Genomic DNA, 16,886 nt, shown 5'->3' on the forward strand with positions numbered 1-16,886 from the left:
AATTGACATGTTCTCTAAATGCATCACATGTATGCAATGATTTCCCAAATTTAGTGTCGAGTTAGGTGAAGAACAGATGCAAAGTGTGAGAGAGAATGGAGAGAATAGCACTGAGGAAAAAAAGCACTGCTTCACGGGGAATGTTAAGAATGTTAACTTCAGCTTATAAGACTCTGATCACAAAAGTCCTCAGACAACAATCACAAGTTCCAACCCTTTTATTTACATGTGTTGTAAAGGCCTCCAGCACCCTCAGTGCTGATGGAGTATTCAGTATCATCATACACAAGTCATTAAAAATAACAGCAAAGCCAACATCAGCATGTAGAAATCAGACTGGGATGGACTTGACTTTAGGGGCAGATAGAGGTGGGGAAAACGGGGGAGTGGGGGGAGGAGAGAAGAGAGCCTGAAACAAGAGCCATATACCATTTAAAACACTTTCAATTCATAGTCAGTTTTCATTCTAGGATGAGAAGTAAAGTCAGAGATCATTTTATAGTCAAACATAGCTCAATTTTACATGACGTGATGGGCAAAAATCTGCAGTAAGGCCTGATTATTCAAGGGTGTTTAATAACCATAAAAATGTAAATAACACCTTAACAATCAATACGGATCAAACATCAACTGGCTTCCCAATTTACACAATGAACTGGATATAAATAATATTGTTCTGTTACTTAAAATAAATACTGTCTCTTCATACATGAAATTTAAAGAAGAAGGAGAGGACATTCAGAATGGAAAAAATAAATAAAAATAAAGAGTAGAATGTCCAACAAGAAAAGAGGAAAAAGTTACAAATTAAATTAAAAGTAACAGATAAATATTTACACTAGATTTGGAAATATGAAAGTAAATATTAAAAAAGAATTTAACAGAAGACAAAATATGTTAACACATGAATTAAGTGAAGAAAGCAAAAAAAAGATATCATCAATCAAAATGGAAAAAAGAAAAGAAAATTGAAAAAAGCCATCATAAAGGTTCAGAAAGTGAAAGTACAGTGATGAGGCAGTACGGTCATTCAGAGACAAATTTACACCACCAATAAAGAGTGAAAAAAAATCAATGTTCCACCTTTTTATGACCTCTTTCCCCATTTTTCTCTTTACTATAGACACAGACAAAACATCCCAAATACTTCAAACTTTCAAGATGTCTTTGCTACCAGGCAACAGTAATACACTTCCACAATGGAGCTTCTCAAAGCAAAAATGACCAAGTTCTTGAACAGTTACATGACTGTGTCCCCACATCATTTTAGTTAGGTTATTCCTGAAACTGGTCCAAAATGAATGACTTACCATAAACACACACACAAAAAAACAGGTTTTCAGTAATTGTGTAAATGAATGTTGCTTCTTTTAAACAAAACACAGAGCAGCAAAAATATTCTCAGTCCACTCAAATACATGTTATAAAAACAATGATCCTTTAATAAATCTATGTAATCAAACTTTTTTTTCTTGTTTCTGGGTAATAAATGATGTTTTTCCTGACTGTTTCCTGTTGATGTCTCAGTGGTAGAGACAATGTGCACTGTACTTTTCAACCTTGGCGTTTTTCACCAAAAATCATTTTATGTAATTACTATTTTATAACCAATTAATTACTAGTTAATAGACAGGATCAAAAACAATCTTATAGTGTATATAGTATAATAGACAATAATGTTTAAGATTATATCAACTGGTGTCTGAGACCAGTTTATTGCTGCAGTGTAGGGTTGTTAAGGACTCATTCTGGGCCTCCAACCTCTTGATTTAAATGACGTCACCATCCAACTTCTACAGTGGGATTATTACTTTATTCATTGTATAAATTTACTCAGTATTAATAACAAATTTATATCAACTGAGCAATGTGATTAAAATAGTTTTTTTATTCCATAAATGTCAAATTTTAATATTCTACACTATGTCATTACTCAGTATGAATAAATATGTATTCACTTTAAATAGAAGAGTTTATGGTGGCCTAATGCATAAGAGAGGAATATACATGATGTCAGTTTTCTAATAATTTTTTCTGACATTCCATTTATTCAATTCGATTTTATGACTATTAACCTGGGAATACACTAGATGAAACTCTGTTTCATTACAGCTTTAAGACAACATCCCAGGATCCACCACAGCGCATTTCAGAAGCATCCAAGAAGCTGATGAAGAGGGCATAACGTCAGACACAGGGATGGCATAGAAAATCTGGTTAGTTTTAAAAATATAAAAGACCACCTTGTGACTAAACTGTCGACTTCAAAAGGCATCCAGTGTTACTTAAAGCCTTCATTGCCCAGCTTCAGACTACATCAGGAGCCTTTTAGGAGCAAAGTGTACTCTGTATGTATTTTTTTTTAATTGACTGGATTCTCCATGCTGTTTCTGTGCCCAGCCTCCTGGCCTCCTTATCAGCTTTGTGCAGCTTGATGTGGCCTCTGTAAAAACTAGAGCCGGCACAATTTTAAGTGATGTAGAGCTGCAAGTCTGTTCTGGGATGCTTTGGAATTCACTGGTGTATGTCTTGTGGAATTGCAAGCATTGTATTGGATGGTTTAATCAACTCAGGTGGCTGCATTGGAGCTGAAATGTGACACAGATAAGCCCAGTGTATTTCAGGGGTTTGTCTTTCTGTAAGCATACATCCCATAATCCTCTGAGCCAATTTCTTTGTAAAATCATACATGTTGATTAAAACCAATTTGTTTCAAAGACTTTTATATTAGGTTGAGGCTGAAAGCCTGAAGTTTGAAAGGGTTTTTCCTAATAGCTAGTCTTTTCAGGGCCTCAGCCTCAGTTTGTAATGGGACATTGAATTCATTATTTATTTATTTATTCATTTTAAAATAGAAGCTGAATTTCAAGTATTCGTCTTTGCTTTAATGCTTCCATTTACAGTAAAAATTATAATCTACTGAAAAATGATTGACTGTAGATGTTTTCCAATTTTTCATGTTCCCCTGAGCTAACGTGTACTGATTAAAAGACTCTGGCTTGTGTTATTTTAAGTAAGTCACTGTAATTGTATCAATAAAGCTACTTAATGATGTCATATTTGTGTAAAATGTGCTAAAAATGGTGAAATAATGATTTCACATGCACAGATATTCACTTCCACTTGAAGTTCTTTAGCATCCCCTCTCTGTCACATTACTCTGTTGTACATTACAGATTACATTTGTCGTACTTACCTTATTATGAAACCAAACAACACCAAGACCGAGAATGAAAGTATGCATTATGATAGCATAATTATTGTTTAATTACATTAAAAATGAGACTTGAAGTAATCCAGTGAGTTATCTGCACATCCTTTGGCACACAGCAAAAAGGTAGAGCTGACTTCATTTTCATCAACAGGTAAAGAAACAGGATGTGAACCGACATTCTTGTTGGTGTCTTGTTGTAATAAATAAAATGTGGTTAACACAGTCTTTCAATCATGGAGGCATGCATGTATGCATGTTCACACGTGTGTGAGCATGAATTGCCAAGCATATATATGTCCTCCAGCACTCCATCCATCAGAAACTGTCAAGTAAAATGTTGCTTCTTTGTGAACTTGTCTGATTAATTTTACATGTTGGTTTATTTGTGTAGAGCCTATACTACCCAAGCGACAGTGAATACATGCACATGTGAAATATTTGCTCATCAGCATCTTTTTTATGTTGTTTTTTTAGTTCATTGCATGATGTTCGGCATTAACCATCCTATTTCCCTTGCAATTTCAGCCCGACCTGGCAGAACACGGTCACTTGATATTTGGGATTTTATGAGGCTATAATTGTAACAGAACGATTAGAAAAGTCCTGGTGTGCATGCTTAGATTTGCAAAATGTGTCAAATAATCTACCTGTGCTGCGATTTGATTACAAATGTCATTACAAACATATACAGATTGAATACATGACTGATGTGGGCATGAACAAATCTCAGTACATATTTGAAGATTTTTTTTTACATGTTTACAAATCTGATTACTCACACACTGATTGAGGTATGCAACTCTCTGCTCAACTCTTGCAAATAATTCTGCAACAATAATAGCCCCCGGGACTTGTTTTTACCTTGATATTAAAGAATCTATACTAAAAATAACAATCTCTATATGTTGTCCATTGAGTCATATTTTATGGCCTGTAAAGCAGCAGACGGTCTGACAAGCTCCAGCTTTCCCAAAGAGAGCTTTTCTGCGAGTGTGTAAAACCTGTCAGTTTAAGATGTGTTTTGACAACAGCCTGCTGTCTTTACTATCCCCCTGTTGCTCTGACACAGTGAATCTGGCTCCATCGCTAAGTTTTTTTGTTTTTTGTCTTCTTTATATCAATGTGTGTGTTGGTGTGCTAGTGTGTGTAATTCAGTTTATGCACTCAGGCAGTAACCTGCTGTTTTATTATCTTCCTGTGGCTTGGACAAAGTGTCAAGTATGTCTCTTTGCTGTGTGTTTTTACAGTTTTGTCTGTGTTAGTGAGTGAGCTTGTGAGTCTCATGATCCCTGCTGTTTGATGGTCTTCCTTTTCTGTTCTCTAGTTCTGTCTGTCCAGAGCGCTTTTCTCTCTCTCCCTCTGTCTCTTCCTCCACAGTTCCTAATACCTAAGACAAAGAGGGAAGAATAGTTCACAAAAGTGGTACAAAACAAGCATCATTATCTCAGAAAAAGTGCATGCAAATTCATCAAAACATTCAGAAACCAAGCAGGGAGTATAGTCAGTGGATGTTGCATTAATGGATAGTCCAGTATAAGCTTAGTTGATGAAAGTAAAAAATAATACATCTTTAAAATTACATACTACTACTACTATTAGTAATTTCCACTGAAAAGATGTCCCAAATTATAGAAACAAAATCATATCAGTGTCACAAATAATACTAGTTAATTCCCAAACTCTGTCACAACAATGACTGTGTTGTGTCAATGTGAGTTTTTGAGGTTGTCAAGGTGATAGACAACTTCTCTTTTTCAAATATTTTATGACTCTCAGCTTATTATTTTTACTTCTTGACATTCTGAGAAACTGTGGCTCTAAAGATGTAATACATCAGGCACAGTCAGTTCAGCTTCTTGCACCTGTTCATGTTTAACAGGATGCAATATGTGTCTTTGAAAAAGAGGCAGGGAGTCATTCTGTTGAAGCTGTTGAGCAACTCCTCTATTTTTCCCAATAATAGATCAATAGAGAGGGAAGAGCAATAGTAGAAGAGTCTGGAAAACTTAGAAACAGAGCTGAAATACTATCAAAAATTCAGGGAATCCATGTCAGATGTAAAATTTTTCCGTGGACATGATTGATGGTGGAAATATCAGGTGTGTAAATCAGACTTACTAGCTTACTAGCTTTCAGTTATTTATTCTCCTCTCTTTACAAAGGAGAAATAGCAGTTAATATGGTGTTATTCTAAATATAGGACAGAGACAAATTACAGTACCACATACTAACAACAGTGCCACAGAACACTATAACATGGCTTAAGTCTTATAGGGGACAAATTTGATGATGATTATTATTACTGATTATTTTTATATTATCTTGAACATATCTCCTGTTCTGGTCAATATTTAAAGGTTTGCTTCTAAAACAGTGATATCTAAAAAAATATATAAATAAATTGTAAAATAGTTGTCTGTCATGCTGAAATTTCATTTGTGTTTTGTTTTTTTCATTACACAGTTGCTTATTTTCACGCTGATGCGTACATTGGAGCCCATATGTCAACAGCATGATGGACATGATGCCTAAAATATGACGTCTAGTGAAGTGCTACATCTGCGCAGGGTGCGAGGTACCCTGTGTGTACAAAGGCTTTGATGTGGGAGTGTGGAGAAATTGAAGAAGCTGAACAATGTAAGGCTAATACAGTAAAGTACTGAAGGTCATCAGCGCTGCTTACATGCACATAAAACTATTAGTGATTTGTGAACTGCTGTCTTGTCTGTTGATAACAAGGCAATTGTCTTTCTTGTGTGGTGCACAAGGAAACGTAACCTTTTGCTAGTGACAATGCACATTAATCAGCATGACTGCAAACGTGCCAGCGTCAGTGAAATTGCTGTTGTTAAATCAGACACTAAAACACTGATACGATATGAAAGTACAACATTTAAAACTATTAAAGGACAGAATGAGAAGAAAAGGTAAAAAAAAAAGCATAAAAGAATGTAAAAAATGTCATGTGAATGCCTCAATATACTAACTAAACATCTGTATCATAAGTTGTTTGCGTTTTGGAAAAAAATTTGACTAAAGGTAAAATAATCCAGAAATAATCCAATTTACAGTTCATTAATAGATGTTGTTGTCGATTTTAGTGATTTCTGCCTAAAACATTTTGTATACATTTTTTATTATGGTTTGGTAAATTAAGTTTTACCCGCTGTGTCTGCGCTTTTCAAGTTGTTGCATCATCTCCCATTTGATAATCTCATAATCTACAAACTCCTGTACTGATACATCATTGAAATGGCAGCAAAGAGTAACCTCCTCTTACACTTAGTTTTTCAACCTGGCAGCGACAACAACGCCAGCAGTTGTGACTTTTGGAGCATTGCCATTCATTAGGGTGAAAACAACAAGCTAGGTGTTAGAGAGTGCTTAATATCACTGAAAAACTTGAGACCACAATGCATATACATGATCGGTTCAAGAAGCAAAAGTTTTTTACATAACTTTGCTTGAACAGGAAAAAAAAAGCTTAGAAATTGTCCAGATCTTCAAACAGGAGGATTGATGATCTGTCAAAGCAGGTCCATGAGTCTCAGGCTGAGTGTAGAAATGATTCAAAAGGATTTGACAGTTTTAAAATCCCACGTAAAACTTGGTCCAAGAATTTCAGCGAAACCACAATAGCTTGATCTCAATTCCATAAGATTGAAGACCTGGGATCCAGTCAAGATGCCATAATATTGATGTGGATACCATTAAAAAGACAGAGAAAAAAAAACGATGCTCTTAGCACTGGAAAACCAATTTCGTCATCAGAGAAGCCAATGACCCATTATAGTCCGATTTATGTATTTCAAGGATAAACCTGCTATGCAGAATAAAGCCAAAAAACTTGACGGGATAAGGTATCTTCATCTATGATGTCGGGCAAAGATGGAAAGCTACTCCTAGCAATGAAAGTAGTTCTAAAGAGAGCTGCTTTGAGTTTTCCAACCACCTATCCAAAATTCCAACAAACACAGGCCAAAGTTCAGACTTTTGCTCCTTAAACCTCACATTAGGCATAAATTGAGTACTCTGATAATTTCATCATACTACATATCTACTGTACATTAATATTTACACACCTTATGAACTTTAATCTAAACTTGGATAGTAAACGTTTAGCCTTCATTGGTCTTTTTATCATGAGGAAAAAAATCACAATTTCCTAAATCGTGGAAGAACTCTCTCTAAAGTCACAATATGTAATGTTCTTAGTATTACTATTAGTATAAAAATTGTATTATTTTCATTATTTATCACATATCTTCTTGAAACATCAAAGATGTCAGGAAGACTCAGGAGATTTTAATATCTGTTATACAAAACTAGGAATCAATAAGGACTGCTTTTTTTCCTCCAAAAACCTGCAAACGTTAAAGAAAAATAATAAAGAAGAATTATTTATTTATTTACAAATCTTTAAGCAAAGGAATAAATCTGGGCTCTTGTACTATATTTTGTTGAGATGCCTTATATGTCAAGTACAACTGGGAATTCATTACACAGTTTTGGCATTATTTACATTTATTTATTTTACAGTTATAAGCTGATTTATGCCTGTACTGAATTTAACATTAACAGATTTATAACCAACCCAAACTTTGGCTATTGTTCTGCATTTATAAAGGAATCTTGGGCAACACTCACCATATTATCTGTTTCCTTTCTGTCTAGATAGGAAACATTACCATTACATCCATGGGTAAAGGTACTGAATCCATGTATTGGCTTATATCCAAAGCCACCTCTGCATGAGACCACAACTAGTTCCCAAGGATTTTCTCAGTTCCAGTGGAGTATGATATGGAGAGCTGTGTGTTCATGGAAGTCTTGGAATGCTGAAGAAGGTGAAGTGGAGTAGAGAATCCTGGATAATGGTGAATGGTGCCAAAAAAAGAAATGCTAAATGCTAATAAATACTGCACCTCTGAAAGCTGCTTATGCTGTTCTGCTCCACTGCTTTCTCTCGCTGTTGTACTGCTTAAATTTAAGGAGAAATTGCAGTGCAGTTTATTGTCAGTGGCCAAAGTGTTTCAAGCAACAGATCACTGTGAGACTCAAAAAACAGATGTTGTGGTTGAAAGTAAACTATACAAGCCAGCACACCTACCACTGGTAGACCTGACGTGACTGCTGCCATCTTCCCTAATATGACAAGCAGAACTACCATTTTGCCTAATATGATGTATAATGGCTTTACTGCTGGTTTTCATGCATGGGAACTGTAAATCAGTTCACCTTTCACATAAAATCTCAGCTGGAGTTCATTCTTTGGCTCCATTTTTTACCCCTTTTTTAAATTGTGCCTGAGGAGATCGCTGTCTGTGTCATAGCTGAATTCCACTGATTAAAAACAGGATTGAAACCAGGTTTTTAAATGGCAAAATCCATATAATGACCATGGTTGTAGGGCAGGCAAATGCTTTGCATTAGCTCTTTGCCGTCTTGTCCCACTGACCTAAATGAATCCCCAATTATTCCCACAGGTTCATATAATTCTAAATATGACAGGTGTGATTTACCTTAGAAAGTGTTCTTTTTCATAGAAGCCATAAGATGGTCAAAAGGACTATACCAGGGGTGGACAATCTCAGTCCACGAGGGCCGGAGTCCCTGCAGGTTTTAGATCTCACCTTGGGTCAACACACCTGAATCACATGATGAGTTCGTTACCAGGCCTCTGGAGAACTTCAGGACATGTTGAGGAGCTAATTTAGCCATTTAAATCAGCTGTGTTGGTTCGAGGACACATCTAAAATCTGCAGGGACACCGGCCCTCGTGGACTGAGATTGCCCACCCCTGGACTATACACATCTTAGAGAAGAAATAAGTAGAAATATCATAAGCCACTTTGTTAGGTACCTTGATGATAACGAGTCTAAATACACAAGTGTATGGCATAGACTTAACAAGGTGCTGGAAACATTCCTAAGAGACTGTGGTACATACTGATGTGATAGGATTACGCAGCTGCCACGGATTTGTCAGCTGAACACCAATAATATGAATCTTCAGTTACATGACATCCCAAATGTGCTCTATTGGACTGGACCTGGTGACAGTGGGGATCATTTGAGTACAATGAACTCATTGTCATGTTCAAGAAACGAGTTTGAAATGATTTGTGTCATGGGTTTTTTGTCTTGCAGAAAGTAAGCCATCAGAAGATGAGTCATGAAAGCATGTAGCCCATTGTCTTCCCTGATGGTAACGAGTAGTTATTTGAGTTAGTGTTGCTTTACCATCAGTCCAAAGCAGTCTAACCGTTCTCCCCTGACCTCTGCCATCAACAAGGTATGTTAACCCGGGGAACTGCCGCTAACCTCTGTAAAAACTAGAGATGACTGTGTGGGAAAAACCCACTAGCTCAGTAGTTTCCAAAATATATTAAATGTATTGAATTGCTGTCAAGATATTTGCATTAATAAGCAGTTAAACAGATGTAATTAACAAAGTGGTAAATGAGGGTATATGCCATAAAATGTCATACCTTCTTCTCTAATATCAAAATAATAAAGAAATCAACATCAGCCATGAGCAGGGTACAAATACCAGTCTAGGTACAAATATAAGGTTGAAATATGACCCTCTAAAATAATTTAAATAGTGCCAATTCACATCAACTGTTATTTCAGGCAACTTTTCATTGCAAGTATCTTACAATATCAGCAACACGCCCAACACACACAACAACTGTAAAAACAACTTTTACAGGAAAAACCTCCAGCTAAGAGGTAAAAATGTCCTAAAATAAAACTGAAACAGCTTTGTAAGAAGGACGAAGAAACCTTTTGTAAATTCAGCTGAGTTTTGATAATGTACTGACTACTTCACAAATTCATGATCGTACCACACATTTCCCTGCAATTATTCACACGGATATTTACTTCGCATTTGTCTTACAAGGAATGGCACAGTTGCAGCAGCTCTTGCACAGACGTTCTGTTTCTCTTTGGTCAAGATTAAAATCCCTTATTAAACGTATTGCCATGAAATAGGAAACAGATATTCCCGAGCTTCCAGGATGAATTCTGATGACTTTAGTGGTCCCTGACTTTTTCTTGCATAAACAAGAGAAACTGAACAAAAGCAAAGAATGGTTGTCCCCACAACTGATACATCTTTTGAATTTAAAATGGTGAAAAGTATTTGTAATGCGACAAATAAGCAATATATGATTTGCCAACTATAAAGTTGTTAGAGCCATTTTTGTAACTAAATGATGAATTCATATTGAATAGTTTTCAGTTTCTAGCCTGAACGTGCAATTTTAAACTAGCTAAAGCTTTTTAATGGACAGTTAAAATATTTGTTGAGAATAGTACTCTCTCTGATTGGTTTCCAATAAAGCAACTGACACATGATGCTTCATTTCACTTAATGGGATATAGAAATAGTAGAAATAAGGAGTTACTGACTGACCGTACTTTTTTAAGGACCAAACTTTGCTTTTTTGGTCCATCAGTTAGGTTTTAGATAAATTAATGTTAAAAAATTTAAATTAATCAAATAATATTGAACTAATACAAAAATTAAGGTCTGACTAACAATGTTTTTTCCAGCAGGTAAGGAAATCCCAGAAAATTGATTCTGTTCATTTGGATGTTGTGTTTTTAGTTGGAAAAAAAAGTTTTCGTCATTCTTTTTCACTTGGATGAGACTGAAGAAGTGACTTGGATGAGTGATGAAACATTTCTCCCACTGAAAACAAAACATCCAGATGAACAAAATCAACAGTTTGAGACTTTCAAACTTTCAAACTTCAGAGTACTGTGATTGTATGTAACTGTTTGATTTGCCTTTCTTTCTTTACTTGTTAGCAAGATTACTCAAAGGTTTATGGGCAGATTTGTTTACAGAGTTGACCATAAATAGGGCTTCACTGGAGCTTAGATGAAATGAGGAATTCTGGAATTTCTGCAAAAATTCTTTTCCAATGCAAGATGGGGTGGTCCAAGATTGAGAGACAAAAGAGAGACATCTTCAAGAAAATATCACAAACATATCTAAAACCAGGGAGACAATTCATGCGTGGTGGGGAAAGAATTTGCAGCCTTGCTCAAAGTAAGTCTTGGACAGTTCTTGTTATTATTGGTTAAGGTAAGAAAAAAATCAGCATGGTCCCAACTTGACCTTAAAATAGCTGTAACAAAAGATGCTTTACTTCTTTAACATAAGGGTTCATTTTGTATGGCATTTGACAGACACATGACACTACTGTGTCCAACTGTCCTCTCTTAGCAGTGAAATGATATCCTACTGTACATATTGTATTTGTTCTCAACACATGATTTCTGCAAAGAAGTGTGCACTCAATTCATAAACTGCTTTAGGCCCCTTTTCCTGGAAATAATCAAAAACAGAGATTCTGTTCAGTGAGGATTTGGATGTTGAGTCCATTAAGTCGAGGGGAAAAATTGGAGACGTAAGTGAACACTGATGGAGTGTGCAAGCATGTTTGTGAAAGAGAAGAACAGATCGATAAAACATTATGTTTCTCAGCACAAGACGAGACCGTAGAATTACTCAGTTTAACAGAAATAGGGGCGTTGTTAAATTTCTAACAGGAGGTTTTAAAAAAGAGTATATTTTCTGTTTTTTCTAATGTTTCATTAATGGTATCAGTGCCTCAGTTTTTACTTTAGTTTACTGTTGCATGCCGTATACAAATTGAGCACCACGAAAACAACTGTGTATGAAAATGTGCATTTCTTTTGGTGCAAATACTAAACAACAGCAATTTTGCAATCATGCATGTTAAAAAGATTCAAATCTGTCTTTTAATGTTTTTTTTCCAAAGTTAGCAAATCTCTGATGGACTGCTTTGTCATGTAAACTTTATTTGTCAAATAAATGAATAAACAAATAAACAAAAAATGTTGTAACATAACGAAATCAATGGTGTTCTGTTTAATAAAAATATTATAACTCCTCTGTGATTATATAAAACAATGTTGAACACAGAATAATTTCACTTCATGAATTTATATAAAATCAGCATGTCACATTTGTGTTAGAGTTTGATTTGCTTGTTTTACCTTCTCTAGCAGTGAGCTACTTTGTTTAGACAGTCAGATTTGCTCCACTAAGATTCTGTAAGCTCTCTTTTCACTGAGATCTGTAGATCTAATCAAACATAAGCTGAAAGAGACAGTTAAAAATATATACATATGTGCTCATGTTTCGTATATTATGCAAAGGCATGTATCAGGATTTATTTAGTAGTGTCTCCAAACAATTTCAGGGAATTGCATGCTGTGACAACACTCGGATCCAGATGTAAGAATTTCTAAGATGACAAAAACGCTATTCTCACAGGAATACAAGTATGGGGATCACTACACAGTGTAAACAGTGTTCTCATATTTATTATGTTGAATATTGTTATAAGGTGGAGTGGTGGTTAGCCCTCCTGCCCCACAGCAAAAAGATCCTGGGTTCAATCTGGCTGCAGCCCCTCTGTGTGGATTATGAATGTTCTCGCTGTGTCTGCATGGGTTCGCTCCGTGTACTGCAGCTTCCTCCCACAGCCCAAAGACATGCATAGTGTTAGGTCAACTGGAGAGTCCAAATTGCCCATAGATGTGAATGTGAGTGTGTACAGTGAATGTCTCTCGATGTGTTAGCCCTGTGACAGATTGGTGACCTGTCCATGGTTGCACTTGCTTGGCTGTTGAGATAGGTAACCCTGAATTGGGTAAGTGTAAGAAAATGTCTTGAATATTGTTATACAGATACAGATACAGATATACTGTACACTGTGTTCTCACCAAAGCAGTACTCATGTAGAGGAACATGTCTGTATACTGGCTCCAAAACCACACATGAATCTAAATATACAGTTACAGCTGGTCATATATGTTATGATGTGGTAGATAATGTGCAGGTAAATCAAAAGAAAGAAAGAAAAAAAATAGCATAGAGTGCCGCACTGTTTCCCTTATATACAACAATATACAGCAATATGTCTGTGTAACTACACATAGTCAGTGCAGGCTGCAGAAATTGGGGATTAAACCTGTATTTTTGATGTAACATAATAAGGACCTGGGTTTAATCAAATCCACAGCTTTGAATTTATGTTGATAACCATGAATGTTTTCAGTCACTCGTATATTTACGAAGGCACGCAAGAGACTGTGCTGTGTGTATGAGTGTGTGTGTACATTTGCACAGTGCTATGTGTTATTTTCATAACTTCTTGCCCTAAGCCTGCACAAATTGCAAATTTCCTCCTCTCTTATGAGAAAACAGTTTCACATTGTTCAGATTTTCCATCTTTTTAATATTATTTCTGACTCCTTTTGTATACTTCAACCACTGTCACATTTATGATGCTTTTAAAATGCCATCGGCTCATTAACTTAATATCAGCTGAATAAACTAATTTGTTTCAGAAGACTTAGAAAACAAGTCATAAATAAAGTTCCGGATTGGTATTACAAGACTGCGATGGTAAGTAAGAAAATGGATTACCGTAAGATAATTTATTTACTGGACTGGACCAGCGAGTTCAAAAGCAACACTCGCTGAGGTGGTCAAGTTTACTCAGCGGAGTTCCCAGTGAATCTGATCAAACTATTTCTGAATCAAAAGCCTAGTTCTCAGTGACATTTATGGAATTTTACATGACTAGTGCAAAGCTTTTGTTTGGTAATTTCTAGTAACTTCATCTAGTTTCAAACTAGATGAAGTCCAGACTGACTATGACTCGCCCCTTCAAAGCATTTCAGAGATTTTGCCTTCGAGTCTTAAAACACTCAATCTTTAGAACTGAAAATCTGGTAATGACTGGAACTGTTTGTTCCAAACATGATTAGCTACCCCCCGGGTTATTTCAAAGTTGTTTGATAAATGGGAACTGAATGTGTCTGCCATGTTTTGCACGAATCCTCATTGTACATAATTGAGAACCACAATAATGCAACACAAATCTACAAAAATACTGAAGTTTTTATTTTTTTCTAAGCAGGCTTTAAACAAAACTTTGTGGTTTAGCGATTTGTTTATCCAATAATAAACCAAACTCTCAAGTATGACTTTGCTGATACAGTTTTATCGTTTGTTTATTTTTTACTGAATTGCCGCAGGAACACAAATGTAATACACTAACAAATTACAGTGACAATAAAGGAAAGAGGGGAGCCTGGAAGAACTCACCTTATCTTTGACTATAATAGAAAGAGAAAGCCACACTGGTCGTGTTCCTCCTTAAAGCCAAAAGCCAGGGCTGAGGTAATTTGTTAATCTACCATGATGCATACAAAGCCACATCTTTGTATATCAACTTCATAATGAAACACTCACCGTTCATGGGTGAATGGAGTCCATTTCTGATGATAGGTGTCTGTTTTCCTGAACAAAAGAACAGAATATCAACCAAGAGTCAAAACACACACAATACTGATTACATCTATTCAAGTTTTGTGATTATGGAAAATTTTAGGACAAAACAAGGAACTGAAAATGTGGATATAATTAGCATTTCACATGATAGATTTTTCTTATTCTTTATTACAAATTATCTGTCATCTGTAGCTAAATTATGTATGGGACGTTACTAGCATTTAAGCTCCACAGTTTAAAAAGGCATTACATTTTGGAATAAGTATAGTATATCAGATACATTTTGCTCCAATTGTCACATACTGATGCATAATTGGGATCCCACTGAATTAAGTGTCTATAACATTTTTCAGCATATCTCACAGAGTGCAGCAGAAACCCCTCTACATCCTAAATCGACACAGTGAGACCTTTGACACATTTTTCCACTCATGATGTCACTGTTCTAGCACTTTTCACAGAGTTAAAAGAAAACATGAAGGAGAAGTCTGCTGCATGTGAAAAAAGTTTGCCTTCTGACACAGTAAAAGTTCAGAAAGGGTATATTTTAACCCAAACAACGACTTTTTCCTAAGCCTTTCTCAGTTTTTGTACCTTAATATAACTACAAGAGTAGACTACGAAAAGTAAAATCAAAACAAAACTAGATATTTTTAAAAAACAAAGTTTTAGACACAAGGATGCCTTCTGGGTGGGAGTTTGTACCACAAACTCCTCTGAGTTCCTCTTTTGGACTTTTGTTCATTTTTATACTACTTCTTTTGACAAGATTTTACTATGCATAATAAAAGTGAAAAATTAAAATCCTACAGTTCCAACAGAAGCTCTAAATGTATGTAGCATCAGTGTAAAATAATAAGATGCATGTAAGGCAGGGAAAATGATAGAAGATACTCTGATCACTGCAGTTCTGTCTGTAATATTGTAGGATATATAAGGCATCTTGTAATGACTGTTATTATAAACTGATACTGTTTAAATATAACTGAATTCTGTTGATGAAAATTAAGTAATTAGGGCTCAGATGGTTGAATCCTGCACTAAAATCATCTTTGTGTGGATAAGAAGTCTCGACTTAGGTTTCACCAGATCACACTACTGTTTGTCACATTAACTCACCATGTGGTTGTGGTTATCATCCTGTGTGTGCTCTCCCTCCTCTTCTTCATCTTCCTCCTCCTCTTCAGCTTCGCTGTTCTGTCTCTGCTCATCCTCATCTTCAAGCTCTGAACTTGATTCCTCCCCTCCCTGCCATGCCTCCTCGCTCTTGCACTCCTCTGTATTGATCAAATCTGCATGAACGCGAACACACACAAGAAACCCAAATGTGAGATGGACATGTCGCAGCTGCAGCTGCGAAAACTGTAGATCAGATTTTACAAATGCTGATGATCCATGTCTTTGAGGAAAGAAAACACGGCCGTCCTCACAGGGTAATCTGATTTGAAAATAGGCCTCATGGAATAATAAAGAAAGAATGGAAATTCAATCCAGAATGAAGGAGTAATTTTTGTTTGCTTTGCTTTTTTTTGCAGGATAACACTTCAATGGTCTTAGACAGGCAAGTGTTATTGTTACTACCCCTCTTGCATTAAAACTGTAAGGGAAACACAAACACTTAATTCTGTACTAAAAGCCTTGAACATCAGAACATATCTTTAAAGAGTTCTAATGGCCTCAGAAATCCCACATAAACTCAGGACCGTGGAATATGTCTATTGGCCTTTCCCTTAAAAGCTTGTAGATGGAAGAGCCTTTCATAGTTAGTAAAACAGAGAGAATAATGTCAGCATTAAAGTTCAAGTTCAAGTTCATTTGGGCACTTGACAAGTGTTGTTTCAGTGCTGTAGCAAGCCAAGATGTTAGCTATGTGGTACTTAATCATACAAACTTTTTTTTTTCCTGTGGTCCCTGTCTGCTTTGTTTATTTTTTCAGAAGCAACATTTCGTCTTACAAATAGATTTTATTTATAGTTTATTTTAAGAAAAATCCTTCACAACACCTACTCAAGTCAAAAACACTCATTATTGAGCATTATTGCCAAACTATCAAATCAAGAGACATCTTCATGTAAGTACAGAAAGTCAGTAAGCACCAGTAATCTCGTTAAAACAGATAGATTAAGGTTCCAGCCATCCTTAGCAACTTTCCTCTTGTGCATAGGCCGAATCTATGGACAAGAGCAAAAGCAGGCTTCAGAATTGTTTGGCAAAGTTTCAAAGGTGGGCTGCCATTCAGAAATCTGGAATCAGGCAACACAGACACTAACATTTTTGTGTTTCTAAAGCTGCATCCCAGACTCCTCGTACGGATACAAGTCAACT

General features: G+C 35.9%; 1 protein-coding gene and 1 long non-coding RNA gene across 4 annotated transcripts in view; one reads left to right on the plus strand and one right to left on the minus strand.

The window, feature by feature from the left end:
* Positions 1-3,544: 3,544 nt before the first annotated feature.
* raly (RALY heterogeneous nuclear ribonucleoprotein) overlaps positions 3,545-16,886 on the minus strand; it is a 113,100-nt gene continuing 99,758 nt past the window's right edge. For all 3 annotated transcript variants that reach the window (XM_003448436.5, XM_005453612.4, XM_025907389.1), the window contains exons 7-9: positions 15,681-15,853; positions 14,523-14,570; positions 3,545-4,601 (exon numbers count right to left, since the gene is read on the minus strand). In XM_003448436.5, coding sequence (XP_003448484.2) covers positions 14,526-14,570; positions 15,681-15,853 — 218 coding nt within the window. In that variant the 3' untranslated portion in view covers positions 3,545-4,601; positions 14,523-14,525. The remainder of the gene's footprint in view (positions 4,602-14,522; positions 14,571-15,680; positions 15,854-16,886) is intronic.
* On the plus strand, positions 4,725-8,327 carry LOC112846948 (uncharacterized). The gene is made up of 3 exons (XR_003220174.1): positions 4,725-5,313; positions 5,678-5,851; positions 7,889-8,327. It is a non-coding gene; the product is annotated as an uncharacterized LOC112846948 (long non-coding RNA).

Source organism: Oreochromis niloticus, linkage group LG5 (genome assembly GCF_001858045.2).
Source record: "Oreochromis niloticus isolate F11D_XX linkage group LG5, O_niloticus_UMD_NMBU, whole genome shotgun sequence".
NCBI classification, from domain to species: domain Eukaryota; kingdom Metazoa; phylum Chordata; class Actinopteri; order Cichliformes; family Cichlidae; genus Oreochromis; species Oreochromis niloticus.